Source organism: Elephantulus edwardii, unplaced genomic scaffold (assembly GCF_000299155.1).
Source record: "Elephantulus edwardii isolate Elephantulus edwardi_28Jun2011 unplaced genomic scaffold, EleEdw1.0 scaffold00003, whole genome shotgun sequence".
Lineage (NCBI taxonomy): Eukaryota > Metazoa > Chordata > Mammalia > Macroscelidea > Macroscelididae > Elephantulus > Elephantulus edwardii.
In genome coordinates, this window is record NW_006399753.1 from 27,489 (window position 1) to 52,786 (window position 25,298).

A 25,298-nucleotide genomic window follows, 5' to 3' on the forward strand; every position below is an offset into this window, starting at 1 on the left:
TTTCACAGTAGGAAACTTCCAGAAATTCAAGCTAGATTCAGAAGGGGTTGTAGCACAAGGGAAATCATTGCTGATGTCAGATGGATCTAGACTGGAAGTAGTTGTTGTTATTGCTATTAGGTGCTGTTGAGTACAACTCATAGTGACCCTATGAACAAAAGTTCTGAACCCTGTTCTATCCTGTACCATCTTCACACTTCCTGACACCTAAGAGCCTATTGCAACAGACACTATGTCAATCAACCTGGTTGAGGATTTTCTCCTTCACCAACCCTACAACCATCCCAGCATCACGTCCTTCTCCAGGGAATAGTCCCTCCTAGCAATGTGTCCAAAATATGTGAGGTGAAATCTCATCATTCTTGCCTCCAAAGAACACTCTGGCTACACTCTCTCCAAGACATATCTGTTCGTTCACTTGGCCATCCATGGGATGTTCAGTACTCTTCCCCAGTGCCACAGCTCAGAGGCGTCAATTATTTTTCTGTCATCCTTATTCACTGTCCAGTTCTCAGATGCATAGCAACTAATTGTAAAGACCATGACCTGAATTGGACATACAAACATCAGACAATAACAAACATCATTTAATAACTGGAACATGGAATGTCTGTATGTACCTTGAATGTTGGAAAACTGGAAATTGTTAAAAATGAAATGGAACACATGAATATTGACCTACTAGGCATTACTGAGATGAGATGGTACAGTCTGGCAGGAAGTAAAGATTACCAGAAAAACATTTGTGCTTTGTTGATTGTGCACAGGCATTTGACTATGTAGATCATATCGAATTCTGGAAAACAATGAGAAAAATGGAAATTCCAGAACACTTCATTGTGCTCATGTAAAACCTGTACATAAACCAAGAAACAGTCATTCCAGTGAAATAAAAGGATAATGTACAACTTAACATCAGGAATGGGTCAGGGTTGTATCCTTTCTCCATACCTATTTAATCTGTATGCTCAACAAATCACTCAAGAAGGTAGAATTTATGAACAGAAACGTGGCATCGGGATTGGAGGAAGACTTATCAACAGCCTGAGTTAGGCGGACAACACAACCTGAACTGCAGAAAGTAAAGATTTGAAACACTTAATAAAAAAGGTAAAGGACTACAACCTTCAATATAGGTTACATTTAAACATTAAGAAAATAAAAACAAATCTTCACTACAGGACCAATAGTATCATGATAGATGGAGAAAAAATTTAAGATGTCACTAACTTTGCTTTACTTGGGCCCTTAATCAACATCCAAAGTAAGTACAGTCAATAAATCAAAAGATGTGCTGCTGCATTAGGGAAATCTACTGTCAAGGATGTATTTAAAGTGCTAACAATCAACAATATCAACCTGAAGATTAAGATGCCAACAATAAATGAATGTTTTCTTTTAAAAAAAAAACACGTGAACTAGGGGAGGGAGAAGGGACAAAAAGGAGATAAAATGTGCAACAATGAATGAATGAAAATCTAACTTTTCTGTAAGCTTTTGTTGTTGTTGTTGTTTTGTGCCATCGAGTGGCTTGTGACTCATAGTGACTCTATGTGCAACAGCCCTAAACTCCGCTCTGTCCTGTGCCAATCGCACTGTCTCTGACACTCCCATCCCCATTATCCCAGTCACTGAATCAATCCACCTCATAGAGGGTCTTCCCCTCCTGCACTGTCTGTCCACCCTCCCAAGCATGGTGTCCCCCTCCAGGGCCGGTCTCTCCTCACAACACGTCCAAAGTATATTAGACGGAGCCTCAGAATCATTGCCTCCAAGGAGCCACCCGGTTTAACCCTTTCCAGGACAAATCTGTTAGTTTTCCTAGCAGTCCATGGTATTCTCAATACTCTTCTCCAGCACCACACCTCAAAGGCATCAATTCTCCTTCTATCCTCCTTGGTCATTGTCCAACTCTCTGATGCATAACAAGTGATTGCAAAGACCATGGCCTGTATCAAACGCACCTTAGTCTCCAGAAAGACACCACTGCTCTTCAGCACTTTGGAGAGGTCCCTAACAGCAGACTTTCCCATGGCAATGCGCCTTTTAATTTCCTCACTGCTGGTGCCAAGACTGTTGACTGTGGAGCCAAGCAAACTAAAGCTGTGTACAATCTCAATCTCTTCACCATCCATCCTGATGCTGCCAATTGGTCCAGTGGTGAGAACCTTTGTCTTCTTGACATTACACCTCAATCCATATTGTAGGCTGCAGTCCTTGACATTCTGCAGCAGGCGCTTCAGGTCCTCTTCAGTTTCAGCAAGCAGGGTTGTGTCATCCGCATAACGCAGGTTGTTGATAAATCGTCCACCAATCTTGACCCCACATTTCTCCTCATAGAGCCCAGCCTCCCGGATAATCTGTTCTGCATATAGGTTGAAAAGGTATGGAGATAGGATGCATCTCTGGCGTACGCCCTTCCCAATTTTGAACCATGCAGTGTTCCCTTGCTCTGTTCTGACGACTGCCTCTTGGTCCAAGTTTTGTTAAGATCACAAAATAAACGGAGTTCTGGTGGCCTAGTGGTAAGAAGCTGCACTGCAATCCCAGAGACACTCAGGTCAAATCCACCACATGCTCTGCTGGAGAAGGAGGGGCAATCTCCTCCTGTACCAGTCAGATCCTATTTGATGGTACACACACAAAATAATAATAATAACAATAAAAAGATCACAAAATAAAAAATTTTATTAGAAAAAAAGATTTAGTTGCATCTCACCGACCGAAGCCATGGTATTTTCAGCTGCTTCCTTCGCATCTGAAAGTTGGACTGTGAATAAGGAGGACAGAAGGGAAAAATATGCCTTTGTATTATGGTGTTGGAGAAGAGAACTGGATATACCATGAATTGCAAAGAGAACAAATAAATCTGTCTTGGAGAAAGTGTAACAAAAGTTGTTCCTCAGAGGCAAGGAGTTGTCAGTAGGGAAAATATTGTCCTTGAAAAAGAAAACATAACCTACAACCAGAAGAAGAAAAAAATAGATGATTGGGATCTTTTAAGAATCAAATCCCTATGCACATCCAAAAACTTCTCCAACAGCGTAAAAAGGGATGCCACAGACTGGGAAAAAGTATTTGGTAATGACATATCAGATAAGGGACTTATATCCAGAATTTATAAAATACTTGAGCACCACAACAAGATAAAGGTAAATGATTCAATAGAAAAATGGGCACAGAAACTTCAACAAAGAAGACATTCAGATGGCCAAAAAGCACACGAAGAAATGTTCAAAATCCCTAGCTCTATGAATGAGTGGAAGCCCAGAATCTCTGTAAATGTTTATGAAAATTAATAAAATATAATTATAGAAAAAAAAGAAAAAAAAATCCCTAGCTCTAAGAGAGATGCAGATTAAAACAACTATTAGATATCATCTCACCCCAGTCAGAATTGCAAAACTTAACAGAACAGCAAGCAACAAATGCTGGTGAGTTTGTGGAGAAACTGGAACCCTTACTCACTGTTGGTGGGAGTGTAAAATGGTAAAACTACTGTGGAAGGCAGTATGGCACTTTCTCTGAAAGTTGCAAAGAGAGATACCATTCGACCCAGCAATTTCACTACTGGGAATATACCCCGAAGAGACCATAACTGACATCCAAGCAGATATATGCACACCCATGTTTATGACGGCTTTGTTCATATTAGCAAGGAGTTGAAAACAACCTAAGTGCCCATCAACAATTGAATGGATAGGGAAGCTGTGGTATATTCACACAATGGAATACTACGCTGTATTGAAAAACAAGCAACTCATGCAATATTATTCAAAATGGGTGACCCTGGAGGACATTATGCTGAGTGAAGTATCTCAGTCACAAAAGGGCAAATACTGCATGTGCCACTGTTTAAAGCAGAACTGACCTCGGGGTTGGGAGGAGACTGAGAAAGATGGGTTCAATAATGTACACTGCATTGAAACAGATGAGAGAGAAAACTGTGTAAGAGGGAAAATTATTAGGGATTTTTGTCATGATAGGAGTACAGAGTGAAGGCTGTATAGTGGAGTGGACGTCAGGGGAAGGATTGTAAAACAATGAAAGAATTTTTCTTTTACTTTTCCAAGAGGGTAGTGTACTGGAGGGGATGGTTTGGAGGGGAGAAAAGTGCAACAATTAAAGAATGGAAATCCAGTTTCTGTAAATTTTCATTGAAATTAATAATAAATTTTAAAAAACCACAAAAATAAGAAAATAAAAAAAACCCACAGTAGTAAAGATGGAAGTTTGGCAAAAAAGAGGAAGACCTCGACAAGATGGATTTACACAGTGGCTGCTAACAAGGATAAGGCAAAGTTCAGATCTGTTGTGCATAGGGTCACTGGGTCCTAGTCAACTCAAGGGCATCAAACAAATTTTGTCAATGGTCATTTATTTCTTAAATGAACTGTGATCTTGACCCACTCAAGTCAGTGCCAATCAGCTAACTCTCTTTCCTGCCTCACCCTCAGGGCTGGTTATTCCAGAATCTCTGAACGCTGAGAGAATGGAGCAAGGCTGAGGCTGAGGCTAAAGCAGAAGCCTCAGAGTTAGGAGGCATCTGTATATAAGGAAAGTAGGGGCTTTGGCTTGAGATTTCCCTGAGTGGAAAACAGGAGCTAGAGACAAACCCATGTGTTGTTCTTACATTTGTGTGAGAGATTAGAGTGCCTACAGTCTACAAGGCTTGGGGGACCACTGGGGAAATTAATATTGGGCCTGGTCAAGCAAAGTGCATCCTGGCAAAGTGACACTCGACTATACAACAGTGACCTCATAGCTCTATGTGTGGCCTAGGCAAGAGAAGATGAGTCAGACTGAAGAAAAGCTGAATGTTGTTCATTAGGACTTTGGACAAGACAGGTGAGGTGCGGAGTGGGGTTGGGGTTGGGATCTTGGCAGGCTGTCATTTATTTCTGTACAGCTTCCTTGCACAGGCAGGTTTGAGACTCATGGACACATGACACATCTTTGTGGGTAGCCCCAGTAGCTGGAGGACAGCAGGCATCACCAGCTATAGAGAAGCTAGTACTGGTACTCCTTGAACTTGATCAGCAGTTTGCCATAACCCCAGTGCTGGTAGGCAGGCAGGGACAGGATACAAGCTGCATTGCAGTCTTCAGTTGACTCCTTTTTCTTGGAGAAGTAGCCCATGATGTGGAAGCCTTTGCTGTCATACTGTCATAATGTAGAAGAAGAAGCCATCTATGTTGTAGTACATCTTGTGACCGAAGAAACACCTGGCCAAAACACAAATGTTTAGGGCGTAATTCTTGTTCTTGTGGCTGTCAGTATCAAAGCAGGAAATGGTTCCCTTGACATAAACCTTGCTGCCTGAAAGATGCCACAGGTCACACTTGGTCAAGACAGGTTGCAGACACTTAAGACTTTAGCCACACTTGAGACAGAACTCACAGAGGTTCACAGAGGTAGAGGACCTGAAGTATGGTGAGCTCCTGTGGGTACCGGGAGAAGGGCCTCCATACCTTCAGCTTATGCTAGCCCAGATTGATGCAATCAATGTTTTTCATCTGGGTGACAATTTTGTTGTGACTCTAGTTGGACAACAACCTGCCAATTGTGTGTGGTGCTGATGGAATTCTATATGAGCTGTCCTGGGAATCCTCATATTTGCAGTCAGATTTTTGCTTTTGTCCTAGCTGTGCAGTCACTGCCCTAGGGTCCTCAAGGCTGATCAATTCTGTGGGAAAACTGATGGCGGAGCTGTCTCTTTGGGCACTGGAATTACTGGTGAAGTCACTTTCACCTTCCATTTCACCTCTCTCTCAAGAGCAAGTGCAGGATCCAGGCAAGCCATTCTTGGTGACCTATTCATCCAAGAGTTTGTTGAAGTCAATGTATGGGCATAAAAAAAAGCTTTCGGTCAATGATGTTCTCCACATCGCAGATTTTAGCCAGAGGCCACTCAGCCTCATTGTCCTGGGTCTGCCGCAGGACAGGCAGACGCCTACCCTCTTTATCTCCCCGACCTTGGTCAACTACCTTCCCTCCAGTGGCACTTCAGCTCCTCTAGGCTGTTCTGTCACTTCTTGGATTGAAAGTAGTGCAGGCCTGGACCTCATGAAGCCACTGATGGAAACTGAGCTTTTGAGAGATGTCACTGCCCAGAAGGAAGCAGGGAAACTGCCAGATCCGCTAGCAGGAGAACTGGGCTTTCTAAGATTTGAACCAGATATACTCCCAGCCCAACCCAAACGCATGTAACAATTTTGAAAGGGCACTATGGTAATATGCTTTTCTAGCAGTTCAAATCCACCAGCCGCTCCATGTAAAGAAGATGGACAGACTCTTCCTGGGCAGCCTAGGAACCAGCTGGAGGTCACCTGTGAAATCAAGTCAGTTCCTACCAGAAAGCAATGAATGAGTGACTTTTGATGCTTTAATAAATTTTTTAAAAATTTCTAATGTCCAAGTGTATGATCAATTTTTTAAGTGTTCCATGGGCATTTCCCCCAAGTTTAAGGAGTGAGTTTTGTCTCTAGAATTACTTATTGAATGATTCCATTCGTGCGTGTTTTTAAGTCGCATGTGTTCCAGTTCTGGAGATTTGTATATTAAAATGACCTTAAAATAATAAAAAAGAAAAAGGCTCATATCAGGTTTCCGAGGCTGCAAGATTTGCCATTTTTCTCCTAGATGCAGCTGGTCGTTCCAAACCACCATGGAGGCACTGCCTTTGGGTTAGCTGCGCCACCAGCGCCTCCTTTCATAGACTCCAATGGGTACAGTATTTCGAGTTCTCCCAGTATTTTTCCTTGATTCATTGGTTTGGTGTCACCTCTTTTGGTGACGCACCAGCGCTGATCGCTGAAAACAGCGACGCGACCCGGAGGGCTCACGGCTGGACGGGATGCACCACCAAGTCGCGCCCGCGGCCTCCGGCTGCCTAGAGCTGTCGCGCCGGCGGTGAGCCGGAAGTAGCTGCGGGACTTCCGGACACGGTCTTCCCCGCGACCAACATGCTTTTGCCCCACAAGCCTCCGCCTTGACCGGAGTATACCCCGAAGAAGGTGAGTTCACGCAGACGAAGCCTCTAAATGTCCACCTAACCATCAGCGTCGCCCTAATAGCGTCACGGTGCCGCTGGGGCGGGGCCGCGCGGGGGGCGGAGCGGGCGCTGCTGGAAGGGGTCGTGGCCGCAAAGGGCGGTCTCTGCGCGGCGGCCGGACCCTCGCTGGAATCTACCGTTGGAGCTTGGGCCGCGCTGTCAGTAGGTGTGCGTCTGAACTGTGCTTCAGGCTTAGGGAGGAGTGGCAGACAGGGGCCCTGTAGCTGGCTGCGAACGCTAGAACGGCACAGAACCGGTTGAGCAACCAGAGTGGGCTGGGCACCAAGCGGTCGGCTTGGGAGTAGGACCCCCTAGAGGATGTCTGTGATACACGGTCTATTTGCTTTAGCATTAGGCTGTTTTCTTAACCACCAGAAGAGTGGTTCCAAGAGCATTCAGGTTGTTGGCTGAACCAAACTTCATGCGGTTGTTGAATTCGTCCCAGTTTTCATTTACTATGCAAAGGCATTTGACTGTGGATCACAGCAAATTGTGGCTAACATTGAGAAGAATGGGTATCCCAGAACGCTTAATTGTGCTTATGTGAAACATATACTTGGACCAGGAAGCAGTAGTCAGAATAGAGCAGGGAAACACTCCATGTTTCAGGATTAGGAAAGGTGTGTGTCCTACAACCAGGAGAAGATGAAATAGATGAATGGGATCTTCTCAGCATCAAATCCCTATGCACATCCAAAAACTTCTCCAACAGGGTAAAAAGGGAAGCCACAGACTGGGAAAAAGTATTTGGTAATGACATATCAGATAAGGGACTTATATCCAGAATTTATAAAATACTTGAGTACCACAACAAGATAAAGGTAAATAATCCAGTAGAAAAATGGGCACAGGATATGAACAGGCACTTCACTAAAGATGACATTCAGATGGCTAACAAGCACATGAAGAAATGTTCAAAATCCCTAGCTCTAAGAGAGATGCAGATTAAAACTATGAGATATCATCTTACCCCAGTCAGAATTGCAAAATTTAACAGAACAGCAAGCAACAAATGCTGGTGAGGTTGTGGAGAAACTGGAACCCTTACTCACTGTTGGTGGGAGTATAAAATGGTAAAACCACTGTGGAAAGCGGTATGGCGCTTTCTCAGAAAGTTGCAGAGGTACCATTCGACCCAGCAATTTCACTACTGGGAATATACCCCGAAGAGACCATAACTGACATCCAAGCAGATATATGCACACCCATGTTTATCACGGCTTTGTTCACATTAGCAAGGAGTTGAAAACAACCTAAGTGCCCATCAACAATCGAATGGATAGAGAAGCTGTGGTATATTCACACAATGGAATACTACGCTACATTGAAAAACAAGCAACTCATGCAATATTATTCAGAATGGGTGACCCTGGAGGACATTATGCTGAGTGAAGTATCTCAGTCACAAAAGGACAAAATACTATATGGTGCCACTGTTGTAAAACAGGACTGACCTCGGGGTAGAGGAGAGACTGAGAAAGATGGATTCAATAATGTATGCCGTGTGGAAACAGATGAGGGAGAAAACTGTTTAAAAGGTATATGTGATTAGGTATTTTTGTCATGAAAGGAGTCTAGAGTGAAGGTTACATGATGGAGTGGACCTGGGGGAGGATTTGTAAAACAAAGAATTTTACTTTTCCAAGAGGGTAGTGTTCTGGAGGGGAGGGTGGGAAGGGGAGAAAAGTGCAACATTGAATGAATGGAAATCCAAAGTCTTTAAATTTTTACTGAATAATTTAAATTTTTTTTTTTAAAAAAAGGGGTGTGTCAACATGTTCTATATGCAGAACAGATCATTTGGAAGGCTGGACTTTATGAGGAGGTATGTGGTATCAGGATTGGAGACTTATCAACAACCTGCATTGTGTAGATGACACAACTTTGCTTGCTGAAACTGCAGAAGGTTAAGGACTGTGGTCTTCAATATGGATTGAAGCTCAGCATAAAAAAAGACAATGATTCTTACCATTGGCCAGTTGGCAGTTTCATGCTAGATGGAGAAGAGATTGAGAGTGTTAACAAATTCAGCTTGCTTGGGTCCACAGTCAACATTTTCGGAACCAGCATTCAGGAAAATCTGATATCAGACCTCTTGTTGTTAGTTGCCGTTGAGTTGTAGACAACTCATAGTGACCCTATGAACGAAAGGCCTGAGCACTGTTCATAGAGTTTCTGGAGGCAGGCCATTTTGGAAATGGCTTCCAGGCTTGTTTTAATCGGGAAGCTCCAGCTAACACTGTCCACCATGGTTAACCATTATCACATTTGGCACACCAGTGTCATAGTGTTCAGTATCACAGGACCACAAGTTAGCTCTGTACAGCAATGCATAGACCAGTGCTGTACCACCTAGAGGAATGTTTGACAGAAAAACAATTTGAACCAGGCCCGAGGGCTGCAGCTTAAGATCACCCACCTTGGGCTTGGTAGCATAACTTTCTGTCCACTAGGCCAACATAGCTTTCTCTATGTAGAGACCTCTTAGGGTCCTAAAAAGTAGCGATACCAGTCTAGAGATTAAGGTGTGCCAGATCCAGGCCCTGATCTTTGCAATTACATGCTATGCATCAGAGAGCTGGACAGTAAGGATGATTGAAGATAGATCAAAGCCGTATGGTGCTGGAGAAGACTGTTGAACATTCTGTGGACTGCCAGGAGAACCAAACAGGTCTGTCCTGGAAAGCATGTAACCAGGCTGCTTCCTAGAGGCAAGGATTTTGAAGCTGTGTCTCATATTTTGGACACATGGCCAGGAAGGACTGGTACTTGCAGAAGGACATCATGTGCAGAAGGGTGGAGGGACAGCACACAGGTGGAAGACCCAAGATGAGATGGAATGACTCAGTGATTGGAGAAATGGGATTAGGCTGTCAGAGACGATGAGACTGGCTCAGGAAAGAGCGTGGTTCAGAACTAGTGTGCATAGTGTCACTATGAGTTGCAGGTGACTTGATGGCACATAACAACAACAACAACAACATGTTAAAATACAGTGTTTACACATATTATTTGTCTAAGCCTTAATATTCTGGAATGGTTGACCAGAAACTGGGAAGAAGTCAGCAGCCGAGAAGAGAAAGCAGATTATTCATCACAGTCTTTTTTTCATATCGTGTGACTTCCCCTTTTCTCTAAAAATGATGGTAATATGGAGTACTTAAAAATAAAGTTAGCTGTGCAAATATTGCAGCAATTGAGTCTGTCCTCCATGGAAACAGATTCTGCAGTTCCAGGCTGAGCTGATGCAGTTACTAATGGTCCCATGGGTTCAGGTGTCAGCTCTCCTTAGGTTTTATAGAAACATTTCTGAACCCTGTTCTCCCTCCCCCTGTCCTAATATGGGAATCCTTCCAAACTTGGATGAAGCCCCCTCATCTTACTGGGTTCCTTTTAAGTGTATTGGGACTCCCAACTTCAGATCCTCACTTTATCCCACTACCTCTATCCCCATACCTAACCTCTGACCTTCACTGCCTTACTTTTCCTGGTCTCAGTCCAGCAGCCCCACAACTGACCCGACATTGTTCTGTCTACAGCCTAGGTCCCATGAGTGAAACGTTCTCCATCACCTTAACTCCATGCACCTTCCTCCTGCCCCCCACTTGCAGAGAAACCACAGCTCAGCCCCATACACATCCCATCAGCAAGTGATCCTGCCATCACTGCCTCCTAGTAGCACTGCTCCACTTTGTCTCAGTCCAGAGGAAATCTAAATGTGTTCATCCTTGGTGCAATTTCGGGAAAGGCAAAAAGGAACAGGAGCCCTAGCTTCTGGCTGTGAGCCTCACCTCCACTGTCAGAAAGTTCCAGAAGACATGGGCAGCCAATCACAGGCTATCAGCACACTGCCGTCACCTCTGGCCTTTACATCTCACAAGGTACAGTATTTTCATTCACTGCAGTCCTATGGGGCCTCCCCACTGTCTCCAGAATCTGTGCCCTTCAAGACACTGGTCACTAGTAACAACTGAAAATATTGGAGAAGTATGCGTCCCAAAGGACACAGCCAATCTCAGACTGAAAAGCAATGTCCTTTGCAGGATTTGGCCTCTGAACTCTCCCAGACCTTGTGGGTCTCATCAGATCCCCTTCTCACTCAGTACCCTTGGCCCATCAGGCCTGGATGTTTTCTCTGGAGGCCGCCTATGGTGGCTCCAGGCTCCTTATCTTGTGCAGCAAACATTCAGGACCTCTCCAAGCCATGGGGATAAGGCTGGGTGGGTGGGAGTCTATTCCCAAAAATCTTCCTTCAGTGACGCAGTCAGAAATTCAGAGGCTGGAAGGGAACATGACAAGTGGATAGGATCCCTCGATGACGACACAGAACTTCCTCCAGTGGCGCCACCACCTGAGAGAAGGTGTGATTGAGGCCAAGTCTAGGGGTGACCTGAGGTAGGCCTACTGAAAGGACAGACAGGAGTATGCAGGCCACACAGAGAGGGGCTCTAGAGGACTATTGGATTGGACAGAGGCAGCTCTTGAGATCACTCAGGAAACTTGATGTAATATAACCTAGGGACCTTCTGATGGGGTGATGTAGGTCAGGAGCCAAGAAGATTTCAAGCCAGCTGTCATGGCCAGTGGCCATGTCCTGGTGCATTTATCTAGATGATTAAGAGTTGGTCAGTAACTCAGTCCTCGTAAGGAACTACCATGTGCCAGGTGGAAATGTCATCGCTTGAGAAAGCAAACAGTCAGGGCTAAAGAATTGTGTTGAATCCTCACATGGTAAGAATTGGATAAGACCATATGGGGAGCTCACGCGACAGCTGAAGAGAGACCCCAGTGCCAACATCAAAAGGTAGATGAGCCTCCATGGACTGAGTGGAGCTGTTATTTTAAGCTGTGAGAAAGGAGGCTTATGGGGTGGTGACATTCATGAGGACACAGCACAGAATTAGCCACTGGGGTTGTCGAGGCGGCATTATGGATTGCAGATGTCTGTATTGTGAGATGGTCCCTCACGAACAAACAGCTTGAGGGCCAGGCACAGGCTCTGTAGGGACTATATTACCTTGCTGATTTCCCTCCCCTTGGGCCTAGGTTCAGAACAGATGGAGCTTGTTCCTGACACTCAGCAGCTCCAGACTGTCTGAGGCTGCAGGGTTGGAGGAGGTGGCCCCTGCCCAATGGGAAAATAAGCCCTCCACACAGCTCACATGTCCCCCACTGGTCTCCAGGTTCCAACCATGCCCGGCCCCAGAGTGCACACTGAAGAGGTTGAAATGGAGCCAGTGGTCCTAGGACCATCTCCTGGGACCCAGGCGACCCAAACCCACACTCCAGCCATGACCCATCCTGGATCTGTACTCTTCAGTTCCCTCTGTTGCAGTGATGTGGAACCAGGAGCCATCCCCTCTCATCACCCTTCAGGTACCTGTACTGGCCCTCGTTCTTGGAGACAGTGTTCTCTTCATCTGTTCTCACTCATACAGGCATCTGTGTTGTTCTTTAGAGGCCCAAGGCTAGGTGCCAAGGGAGGAAACAGCTTGACCTGACCCCTGGTTCCTGAACGAGAGACACTGGTTTTTCTACCTGGCATAAGCATAGATGTGACAGCTGCTAAGGCCATTCACTTTGCCCCACAACCTGTGGGCCAGGTCCTTTGTGTTCTGCCCTTCTCCAGGCCTTGACTCTGCTTTTCCTGGCAGCATTCACACTACCCTGTCCCTCTCAGTGTTTTCAAACCCTGCAAGGGAGTCTTAGCTTGCCTCTGCCCTGGGCCTCTCGCAGCCATCAGCATGTTTTAAAATGGTGACTTATTTTTATTCTTAGGATACCTGTACAGAGTATCCTAACTATAAAAGATCGGCGGTCCCAGGGCAAAGCCTGCATGACAAAAAGGAGCAGGTGAGAAGGAGCACATTCTCAACTGGGCAGGTAGAGAGTGAAATACATGAAGTGGGGCCTGGCTTGACCATCAGCAGCATCAGCCCTGAGCACAGGCAGGATGTTAACCAGACAGCCTAGGAACTCTGTTGGAGACCCTGGGCAGGGAATGTACAGGGGGAAAGGGAAACCAAGACCCAGAAAGAACAAGTTATTACTCGAGTTTTAAAAGCTGCAGACTAGAGGGAGGAGGATGGAACTCCACTTAAGCAAGAGGTGCTTCTAGTTTTGGCAAAGTACCAGGTGGTCAACTCAGTCCTGCATAATATTCATCTATGTGTAGTCTCAGGACTTAGGTTTGTGTTATTATCTACTTTGTCCAATACAGTACAAACCTGAAAAAGTAATTATAAAGAGCCTTATTGAACGTTCTCTGTGAGGAGAAAAACAAATGGGTTTGTTTTGTTTAGAAGGGCTTGGAGCCCTTACTCTTTCTAGTTGACTGCTAGGATTATGTAAATAGCCAAGTGCTGTGCAGTAGGTGTATTTGCTTTTAACTTGTTCCTTAATCTTTAAACCAAATTTTTAATTACTTCTAAAATACTTTTCTACAATACAGAAAATAATTTTCTAATTTTACATTTGCTTTTTAAGGAAAATCTTGTATGTTTCTTCCCTAGAGCTCTTACATGCAGAGAAAAATTGAATTACATTTAACAAGTCCAAAAAATGAATTTGTGGTAGTCTACCCTTCACCTCCATCACTTTTTATTTCCTGTCTCTAACGTTTTCTCCATCCACCTGGTGGCTCAGGCTGTTACTGGTGTGTCTTGCTTCATAAGTGTCTCACGCACCTTCACTTCTTTCTCTTCTTGGCCCCGTTCCCTTCTCCCACTCAGCAACCACCTTTCTACCTGCCCAATTTATGCATTGATAATAAGGCCAACTACCTCTATTCCTCGAAGCCACCACTTTCTGCTTTGGATTGGTGACATGGCATTCAAATCTAGGAACAGCAGGTGACCCTCAGGAAAATTTCACCACTGACCTGTACTTTATATTCTGTAAGTAGTAAGCAGCTTGTTATCTTTAAAGCATCCATAGGAAGAAATAACATTCAGATTATGGAACCACAGATCTGAAAGTAGATTCTCCCAGGCCCTTTAGAGACTTATGTCCATAATTCACTCTCCCATCTCTGCGTCATACACTACAAAGAAGGACCTGGGCTATGAGAGAATATGCAGGTCTCCTTTGTTCATGCGCATTGTGTGATAGATGACCTGGAGGTGCTACAAGAGGGAAAAGAAAGGTGGTGGCATCTATCTCTGGTACCCAGTAAGGGAGCTGATAGAGGTGCCAAAGAATGGAATGTGTCTTAGCTCTATGCTAAGGTATCTAGAGCATGAAGTACCAACAAGGACAAGGCAGAGACTGGTAGGCAGAAGGGCTGATCTCACGAGGAATGTGTATGGCCAGACCAGGTCTGCGTTTTGAGCCTTCGGGCAGCTCCACAGAGAAACATCTAGACTGAAGGCAAGGAGACAGACAATGCCATTGCAGTCTGAAATGGAGAGGGTGTTGGCATGAAGTAAGGTTTGTTGAGGGCTACTGGACCCAGGGAGTGGGGATGTCTACTAGTAGGAGCAACTGTCTTGGTTACCTAGTGTTGCTGTACAAGTAGTACCACAACCAGGTGGTTTTAAGGAAATTATGTATTTTCTTATAGTTTTGGAATGCAAAAGTTCAAATTAAGGTCCCAACCATGTCAGCCCTTCCTCCTAAGTAGCTTTGGGCATCTTGGTTTCTAGGTGATCCTTATGTGACATCTTTCTTCCAAGTATGTGCATTTCCGTGTATCTGATCTCTTCTTTCTGTAACTCAAAAGTGATTAGAGAGTTTTAGAATGTACCCTACTCTGGTATGATCCAGTGAACTAAACAGAAGAAACTCATTGTCTACAAAGGATTGCATCCATAGGTATGTTGTTAAGTACCATCGAATATGACCCATAGCGACCCTATGAACAACAGATCTGAACCCTGTCCTTTCCTGTGCCATCCTCACAATTTCTGACATACTCGAGCCCATTGCTGCAGACACTGTGTCAATTCATCTGGTTGAGGGTCTTCCTCTTATTCACTGTCTCTCCACCTTTCCAAGCATGATGTCTCTCTCAAAGGAACAGCCTCTCCTAGCAAGTGTCCAAAGTATCTAAGTATGAATTGCTTCCGGGGAACACTCTGGCTGCACGTTCTCCAAGACATAACTGTTCTTTTTGTAGTGCATGGTATAGTTAGGACTCTTCTCAAATACCATAGCTCAAAGGAATCAGTTCTTCTCTCTCATCCTTATTCATTGTCCTGCTCTCAGATGCATAATAAATGACTGAAAAGAACATGGCTAGGATAGGGGCAAGGATTTCAACGCATTCGAAATGGATGCATTTTAATCCATTACAGTGCCCTTTATTCAACATTTGAGTAACTGCTAGATACGAAGATGGTGTATATTTGGGGTGTGGAACCCCTGCGCCTCTGTTAAAACGTTGCCGCAAATGATGGTAAAAAAATGTAACACGGTCGTCAATTAAAAGTGTGCGGCAATGTGTTATGGAGTAATCAGTGTAGTGCAGGAAAATAGCAAGGCAGAGAGACAAGGAGAGAGAGGGGAAGCAGCCTCTCCAGCACAGAACCTTTGAGCAGAAACCAGGAGAAAGAAAGGGGAAAATGAGGATCACTGGAGAGAGCGTTCCAGGAGGGGAAACAAGTGATGTAGACACTAAGGTGGATCATAGCTGCTGTGGTCAGGGAGCAGCAAAAGCAGAAATGGCAAAGAAGCTAGAGGGCTTGGGTCATGCATCCAGGGAGGACTTAAGGTGCTCTGAGCACAGTGACAGTAGCGTGCCCTGATGTTCCTGGGCTGTGTAGGAGTGGAGGGGATGCAAGGAGCCTAAGCAAGTTACTCAGCATCCAGGCAAGGGAAGACATGGCATAAACTCGGTTTGAATGAGAGAGAGACTTTTGGGTTCTTTGAGTGTGAGATTTAAGGCAGCAAATACTTTTATCATTTCCTTCTGTTGGAGGGATGAAAAATGTGCCAAAGTACCTTTTATGACATGACAAAGCACCTGATACATCTATTTCTTCAGAAAGACTGACATGTTAAACTAAGACAAGACTCCATTGAGAATTTCAGGTGTAAGTAGTAAAAGCTCCATTTCGCAAGAAGAGATCACAATCCCTGATGGTTCTCTGTGGAGCAGGACATGTAGGGCCATAGGGATGGCCCTTCATGAGGATTGGACAAGTCCATGTGGCTGTCAGCCCCATGCTCGTGGCCTGGAACTGCTCTGGACCTGCCACTGGTTGTCTCTCCACATTGTTAATTTCAACTGAGACTGGAATTTCCATGAGTAGGCACGGAGAGAACTAAGACATTCTGAGCAGCTTAATACCATGGGGGAAAAAGCAGGATAGAGCATGTGACAGTGGCAGAGGCACATCATGTTTCCTTGTGCTGTTGGGCTGAGGGCTTCCTGGATTTGGTACATTCCAATGGAGAGTGAAAAAAGTTGCTGATGATCCAGTTGTGTCTGTGAAAAGAAGGGGGTTGGGAAGCTCCCAGGAATGTGACCTGAGCCGGAAAAGAAATTGGAGAAGCATGATCTGAGGTGGGAATCCTGGGACAGCAAGTCAGAGTCCACCAAGAGTCCTCTCCAGTCTCTCGTTGGCCCTCACAAGATCTAGGGACACCCTTACCCCACTCTAGGCCCCTCTGTCCCTCACTTCTTCCAGAGAAGATGAGAGAATGAGATAAGTGTAACTGCATACTGGCTGTTGTAGATTTTTGTGCTATATCACCTCTTCCCAAGTAACTTTTTATATTTATCTTTTCAGGTTGTAACACAGGGACTGAGGACAAGGCATTTGTGAATCAGGCGGAAATAGCAGAAAACCATGTCACTGAAGCTTTCCTATCACCTGGGCTCAGAGAACTCTGTGATGGCATCCTAGAAGCAGACTGGAACACACCTCAAGGTGGGAGACTGGAGGAGGATCTGATCCTCACCAGAGAGAAAGGTCTGAACTGTAATGGTTTTGGGAGGGAAATTCCTGCAAAAGAACAGCCATATTCATATGACATTCATGGCCAGAGTGTCCACCACAGCATGGACCTTACTGAGGAGGGCCCCCTAGCTGAAAGCCCCTACATTTGTAATGAGTGTGGAAAAACCTTCGGAGGAAGCCCTGAACTTACCCAATATCAGATAATCCATAGTGGACAGAAGTCCTTTGTATGTCATGAATGTGCAAAAGCTTTTAGCCAGAACTCCCTTCTTACCAGCCACAGAGATCCTGTGAGTGAAAAACCCTTCCAGTACAGTGAGTGTCTGAAAACCTTCAGTGTTCACGCCAGCCTCATCCAGCATCAACTCAGCCAAAGTGGAAAGAAACCTTACATGTGCAATGAATGTGGAAAAGCCTTCAGCCACAATTCAAGCCTGAAAAAGCATCAAAAGTCTCACATGAATGAGAAACCCTATGAATGCAGTGAGTGTGGGAAGGCCTTCAGACGGAGCTCAAACCTCATCCAGCATCATAAAATCCATTCTGGAGAGAAACCCTATGTGTGCAGGGAGTGTGGGAAGGTCTTCAGACGGAGCTCAAACCTCATTAAACACCACAGGACCCACACAGGGGAAAAACCCTTTGGGTGTAATGAGTGTGGGAAAGCATTCAGCCAGAGCTCCCATCTGAGGAAACATCAGCGGGTTCACACTGGAGAGAAACCCTATGAGTGCAGCGACTGTGGGAAACCATTCAGCCGTGTATCCAACCTCATTAAGCATCACAGGGTTCACACTGGAGAAAAACCCTACAAATGCAGTGACTGTGAGAAAGTCTTTAGTCAAAGTTCGAGCCTTATTCAGCATCGGAGAATTCATACAGGAGAAAAGCCGCACGTGTGTAGTGTGTGTGGAAAAGCCTTTAGTTACAGCTCAGTGCTGCGGAAGCACCAGATCATCCATACTGGAGAGAAGCCATATGAATGTGGTGTCTGTGGGAAGGCCTTCAGCCACAGCTCGGCCCTCATCCAGCACCAGGGTGTGCACACAGGTGACAAGCCCTATGAGTGCCAAGAGTGTGGGAAGACCTTCGGCCGCAGCTCCAACCTTATTCTTCACCAGCGTGTCCACACAGGAGAGAAACCCTATGAATGTACCCAGTGTGGGAAGACCTTCAGCCAGAGCTCAACCCTCATTCAGCATCAGAGAATTCACAATGGATTAAAGCCCCATGAATGTAGTCAGTGTGGCAAAGCTTTCAACCGAAGTTCAAATCTCATTCACCACCAGAAAGTTCATACTGGAGAGAAACCCTACACGTGTATCGAATGTGGTAAAGGCTTCAGCCAGAGCTCACATCTTATTCAGCATCAGATCATCCACTCTGGTGAGAGGCCCTATAAATGCAGTGAGTGTGGGAAATCCTTCAGTCAGCGCTCAGTCCTCATACAGCACCTGAGGATCCACACTGGTGTGAAGCCCTACAGCTGCACCAGCTGTGGGAAAGCCTTTAGCCAGCGATCAAAACTGATGAAGCACCAGCAGATTCACACAAGGGTGTAGCTGTGAGGCTAGCAGGAGTAAAGCCCCAGCATGGCTCTCCAAGCTCCTTCTGGCCCTCCTGGCCTTTCACTTTCAGTCTCCTCTCCAACTTCCAGCCATCTACCAAGCCTGACACCCACCTCTGAAATATCCTTTTCAACTTCCTTCTCTGTCATTCCACTGCTCTTTACCTAGTCTGATCGCTACTTTTTTAAAAAAAAAATTGTCAGCTGCTTGTTGCATTTCCTGGTTGGATGGCCAGGTGTGGAGAGTATTACAGATGATGAAGATTGAGTATTCATTAAGAGAGTTTATTATTGTAATTGAACGTTACCAAAATGTAAACCAACATTTGATTCAAGACCACCACAACAGACTTCTTGTTTGGTATTGTTGTGAGTAGTAATTTCTTTTTCAGTAGCCGTGATTGAAACCCTTATCACATAAAACCAAGTTCAGTGTTTTAGTTCTTCTGATTGCTGTCACTGTCTTTAAAAATAACCTTCAAGTTCTAGGGAGCTCTGGTGGCCTAGTGGCAAGAAGCTGCACAGCAATCCCAGATATATGTGATTTAAATCCACCAGCTGCTCTGCTGGAGAAGGAGGGGCAATCTCCTGTACCAGTAAGATCTGATTTGATGATACACACAAAAAATAGTAAAACTTAAAAAAAAAAAAGAATAACCTTCAAGTTCTTCAGGCTTTACTTGGTCTCCAGTTCCAGAATGTGGATCTAAGACCTCTCACTGCCCCCTTTCCTCTGTGTTTTGGTACATTCCACATCAGACTGACTCATCTTCCCAGAACCCCAGTTTCCAGTTTATATCCATGTCCCTGCCTGTCCTCATAAAAGCTATACCTGTTCAGACAGTTCTTTATCCCTGCACATTTTGATTCTTCCAGATGCATTCATCAGCTGGAATTTATGGAGTGCTATATCTTTCTTTGAGACAGAAAGATGGGCAGTTTCCTCATGTGTGATTTATAGCTTCCAAAAATTTGCTAAAGGATCAACTCATAGCTACAAGTTGGTTCAGACAGCATTGAGTGAGTTGAGATGTACTTTTGACTTCTCAGTCATGATTTTCCTAACATTTCCTCTCCTTTCTGATACTGTTGATATTGCTGTGTACTTAGATTCGGAACTGACCTATAGCTGACTCTCCAGTGGGTTTTCAGAGCCAGTTAATCACATGGGAGGAGATTGCCCATTCTTTCCCAGAAGTACAGCTGGTGGCCTCAAATTGCATGCCTTTGAGATTGCAGCACAACTTCTTGCCACTAGACCACCAAAGCTCTATTTTCAGCCTATACTTTCCTGCCCCTGCCCTGGAATTAACTACTATCCAGAAAGTATTGGTTCCTTTTTGGGGGAAATGGTTATTTTAAAAGTAAGAACTGCATGTTAGTTGTGCTTGCTAATAGGGTCATCACTTCTAGGTGCAGTGCAGGTAGCATCTTGTCACTGTGTGCTGTCAAGCTGGAACTGACTCATAGCTGATCCTCCAGCAGCTTTTTAGAGACAATAAATTGTATGGGAGGAGATTACCCATTCTTCTCCTGCAGAGCAGCTAGTGGATTCGAACCGTATGCCTTTGGGATTGCAGCACAGCTTCTTCCCGCTAGACTAGCAGAGCTCCCTATGCAGACAACTGGAAATAAATACAGGTGTGGTTACAGGTGGTACAAATGCTTGACTACTCATTGAAAAGTTAGTAGATCAAGTCCACCCAGAAGTACTATGGAAGACAGGTATGGCAGTCAGCTTATCAACAATCAGCCATTGTCAGCCCCAGAAAGCACATTCTGCTCTGATACAGATGGGCCCCAGGAGTCAGAAGGGTCTTGATAGCAACGCATTGTTCCATTTTGGAGTTTTCCTCATTATCTATCTCACTAAAATAAATAAATAAATAAATATATATATATATATATATATATATTTTTTTTTTTAAAAAACCACACAACTTTTTAATAGTTCTACCAATTCCAGTCCACCACTACAGGTCCTTTCCATTCTCCACTTGCCATGTTTGTGACTCACTCTTTTCTTTTACAAGAGTTTCTTTTAAAAGAAATATGATTCCAATTCAATCTATTTCCTCGATATATTTTCTCTAGCATTTGCATAATTCTAGAATAAACCAAAAGTGCAAAAGTAGTTTCAGAAATCCCAATCTAGAATCAGAACCTAACACTCTGCTGTCAAAAACGCCATGAGTGATAACAACTGTGTAGGACAGACAACAGCCCCATAGAGGCTGCATATCTTTACAGAAGCATCCACTTCTTTCCCCCACCAACTAGCTTATGGGTTTGAAACACCAGCCTTTCCATTAGCAGCCAGATATTTAACCAGTGTGCCACCAGGGCTCATCATCAATAATCGTTGTTGTTGTTGTTGTTGTTGTTAAGTGCCGTCGAATTGCCAGTGACCCATAGTGACCCTACATGAACAGTAGTTCTGAAGCCTGCTCTATCATGAGCCAGTCTCAATGATTTCAACCCCCACTACTCCAGTTACTGTATCAATCCATCTCCTCTGAAGTCTTCCTCTCCTGCACTATATTCCTCCACCCTTCTACCATGGTATGTTCAAGACTCTTCTCCAGCACCACAATATGAAGATACCAATTCTTCTTCTGTCATCAGTTGTCTGATACGTAGTAAGTAATTGTGAAGACCATGGCCTGGATTAGAGGCACGTTAGTCTCTAGATTGATATAGTTGCATTTCAGAACTCTGGAGAGGTTCCTGACAGCAGATTTTCCCAGTGCAGTTTGTCTTGTGATTTACTGACTGCTCTGTTAAAAGTATTGTTTGTGGAGCTGAGGTAGCTATAATTTTTAAGAACCTCAGTCTCTCTATCATGGTCCTACCATTTGGCCCAGAGGTGAGAATCTTTGTCTTCCTGAGGTTGAGCTTCAATCCATATTGAAGACTAAAGTCCTTGACCTGCAGCAAGTGTTTTAAGTCCTCATTTTCAGCAAGCTAGTAGGTTGTATTATTTGCATAATGTAAGTTGTTGATGAGTCTTCCTCCAATCCTGATGCCACATTCCTCCTCATAAAGCCCAGCTTCCCAAATTATCTGCTCTGCATATAGACTGAAAAGATAAAGAGACAGGATGCATTCCTGATGCACACCTTTCCTGATTTTGAACCATGCAGTGTTTCCCTGCTCTGTTCTGAGGACTGCTTCCTGGTCTGAGTACAGGTTTCACGCAGGAATCCCCATTTTCCTTAAGGTTCACCACAATTTTGTTGCCGTCCACACATTCAAATGCCTTTGCATCGTCAATGAAAAAACACAGATAGACAGACATTCCTGTGGTACTCTTTGCTTTCTGCTACCATCTATCTTATACTGGAGATAATGTATCTAGTGCCATGGCCTTTTCTAAACTCAGCTTATATTTTTCTGGCAGTTCTCTGTCAGTGTACTGTTCCAGTCATTTCTGGATAATCTTTAGCAGGATTTTGCTAATGTGTGATAACAACCATTAGGTAACATTAACCAATGAATTCGAGCTACAGATTGGTTTGTAAGGCTTCTGTCCTTTGATTTGAAGTTATAGTCCGAATATTATATGCAAAATTAGTTGAGTCTTGGGGTTTTGGGTTTTTTACCTCTTTCACAATGGTTGTTATTCATAGGCTTTGTTATACTTCTTGCTAGTGTTTTCCCTTGTTCTTGTTTATTTCTGTTTAAAAGATTCCTATTTTAAAACTAGGGAGCTCTGGTGGCCTAGTGGCAAGAAGCTGCACTGCAGTCTCAAGGAAAGGCACTTGGTTTGAGGCCACCAGCAGCTCTGCAGAAGGATGAGCAATCTCCTCCCATGTAATTAGCTGCTTATGAAAACCCACTGGAGGGTCAGCTGTGGGTCATTTCTGACCCATGGTACACAACAACATTTCAAAAATTACAAAAGACAACACAGGAACATTAGAAATAGACATAATGAAGTTTATGTTATTAAAGCATTTGGTAGTGGTGGTGTACTACCATCAGAACTGACCTAAAGCTGACCCTCCACAGGTTTTCAAAGGTAATAAATCACACAGACACTGTCCGTCTTTCTCCCCTGGAGCAACTGGTGGATTTGAACTGCCTGCCTTTGGATCAGCAGCACAATGGCTTATTACCAAGCCACCAGAGCTCTGTTCATTCATAGGAACCATAAATAATGTAGAGATAAAAATTTCTCTTAGGTAGATCTCAGATTTAAATACAGGACCAACTGAAATCACAAATCACAATAGAAAAACTTTGAGAATTAGCCTGGAAATGGTGTGATAGAAGCTTCTGATCACCTCTTAACATCCAAGGGAGAGAAAGAATGACCCTCAATATCAGCTCATGATACATTCCTACGAGATGGAGATCAGACATACTTTGACATACTTTCACATTTTAACCTTTTCACTAATTCTGACACCAGCCGTCTTTCCCACAACACTCTGCTGGGTTCAATACCTTCCAGTGGCCACAAAATATTCAGATAATACAATTACAGAGTTTATTATGGAAGGATCAGGAGGGCTATGAAGTATTAGAGTTCTTCATCAGGACAGTGCCTTCTCAGCTCTGGCCACAAGCATGCTACTTCCCTGCTCGTGCAGGTGTTTACAACTAGTTGATTGTCTCACACCCTCCTGAGGATTTGAATTTCTAATCTAAATATACTGACTTAGAATCTACATTTTGCCAAAATCCCCATCACAGTTTGGTTTTGTTGGGTGTTTTGGCTTGTTCTTATTTTTTACAATCCAGATGTTGTTGTTTTACAGGGGCTAGCATGCACACAGCCCCAGTTTTAAAAGTGTGCAGGGATAAGATAATTTACCAGAGAACTGCTATTTCACAGGTTATAAAAACCAACTACATGCCTGGAGAACACAGCTGATCGTGGCATGCACACACAACAATCCTGACCCCAAGTCCCTCTGATCAGGACTAACAGGACGCTGTAGAACACACTAGTATGGAGGAACAGACCTTTTTTTTCCGAATTCTAAAAGCATGCTTCAAGTATTTCAACTGCTTACATACATGCACACGCACACACATAGATTTTAATGGTCTAACCCAAATTTGTTACTTTAGAAAAACAAATGCAGTGCCCTTTCAGCAATAGACTCTGATTGCTCAGTCCATACACAAGTAGCAGGCGCACCTTCTGTGGTGATATGGCTTCTCTGCATTCATTTCCATCAGGCTGAAACACATTAGGGCAAGTTAAGACTGAATTGTTGCACAAAGGAGCATTTACACATCAGATCCCACTGATCTCTACCCGTTTCCTGGGCAGCTTTCTCGGTGAAGCTTTATTGATTTGATTTAAAGTTTCCTGAAGAATCCAACTCATAGCAATATCATTCTTATTAGATATACCTATTTCTACTTTCTGTATGGATCTCTTGCACTTTCTAGATTCTAGGAGTCGATGAAGGCCAACAACCACCAGTAGCCCAAGACCAGCAAGGAACATGTACATAAAGATTGAGTACTTAACAGTTGCCTGTCTCTGGGGTGGCACTACAGTGTTAAAGGACTGTGAAATTCTGGATATAGAACTGGTAGTCCTGAAGATAACAGAAGGAGGCATCTAAGGACTCAACAACAAAATCTTCTGTACCCTTGTTTGTGTAGTCTACCAGGAACTTCACAATGTTATATGCTGCAAGATCTTTCACAAACAGGATAATTGTATCTTGGTGAAGCTTCAGGTTCGCCAGATCAATCTTCATCTTCTGCCAAATCTGTGAGTTCATCTTCCACTTCAGCTTCATCTTTATCTTCAATTATTCAATCTTCTACTTTTTCTTCATCCTCTCTAAGATCTTGAGCCACCACAAATGACCCTCCAGGGCCACAACAGTGAGCACAATAGTGGCGGGGAACACTAGCAGAAGTAGGCAGGGGAGGAGTTTCATGGTGCGACCAGCCTGTGAGCAGTCGCTGTCCACGAGTACTTTCCAGCTGTGGTCATAATGGTGTTACTCTTCATCCAGGGCTTAACAGACCTTTTTTTAACATGAAGTTAAGGTGCACAAGCCTGACGATGCCTATCTTCTTTCTCCGGTGGAAATAGCTGGTTTGTGTGAGTTGAAGCCTGTGGTCTTTGTTTGGAAGGATCATAGGAGATCTTCAAGGATTCCCACAGCTCAGGCAAAAATGAGTCCTACAATTTGGATCTAATTGGTGTTGGGAAATAGTACCACAACCTGCTTACCCTCTACAGGCCCCCCATCCACAGAAAGAAACAGGAAAATGCTGGAGTGAGTGTATGGAGAGCAGGGGCCAGGCTCCATAGCAATCTTGTAGCCTTGTGTATCAAAGGACCCCTGCATTGGGCTACCGCACCAGAGCTTGACTAGTTGAAGCTTAAGACATATCAGGTAATTGTGGTAACAGCAAAGCCTCAGCTGGACCGCTCACCTGTGGCATGAGGCAGTCAAACATTGGTTGGGGCTTTCTTGCAAGAGAGGTAAGCTTGGGAGTGGGAGTGGAAGAGAGCAGCCTGGCTCCCAAATACCCAGCACATGTCTTCTGTATACAAGGCCTTCTTTGCCCACAGAGCAGGTTCTAAGTCCTTACAACTGTGGATATCCTTCCCAAATGGGAGTCTGTATAAGAAAACGGTGGTATCTCAGTCAGAGGAGAAAAGAGAATGGTTTGAGGTAATTAACTCAAAATTAGTGAGACTGGCTCAGGACAGGAAAGGGTTCGGAGCTGCTATACATCGCAGGCAACTCAACAGCATATCACAATAATAACATAGTATTTCAGAATCATCTCA

The 25,298-nt window shown here is 44.2% G+C and overlaps 1 protein-coding gene and 1 pseudogene across 1 annotated transcript; one reads left to right on the plus strand and one right to left on the minus strand.

Annotated features, from left to right (window-relative positions):
* Positions 1-5,010: 5,010 nt before the first annotated feature.
* LOC102869088 lies at positions 5,011-11,240 on the minus strand (annotated as a pseudogene).
* A 129-nt stretch (positions 11,241-11,369) lies between these two features.
* Positions 11,370-18,518, plus strand: ZNF16 (zinc finger protein 16). Its single transcript, XM_006879404.1, has 3 exons — positions 11,370-11,449; positions 12,390-12,430; positions 16,786-18,518. The coding sequence occupies exons 1-3, from the start codon at positions 11,370-11,372 to the stop codon at positions 18,516-18,518; spliced, it is 1,854 nt and encodes a 617-aa protein (XP_006879466.1).
* The last annotated feature ends 6,780 nt before the right edge of the window (positions 18,519-25,298 follow it).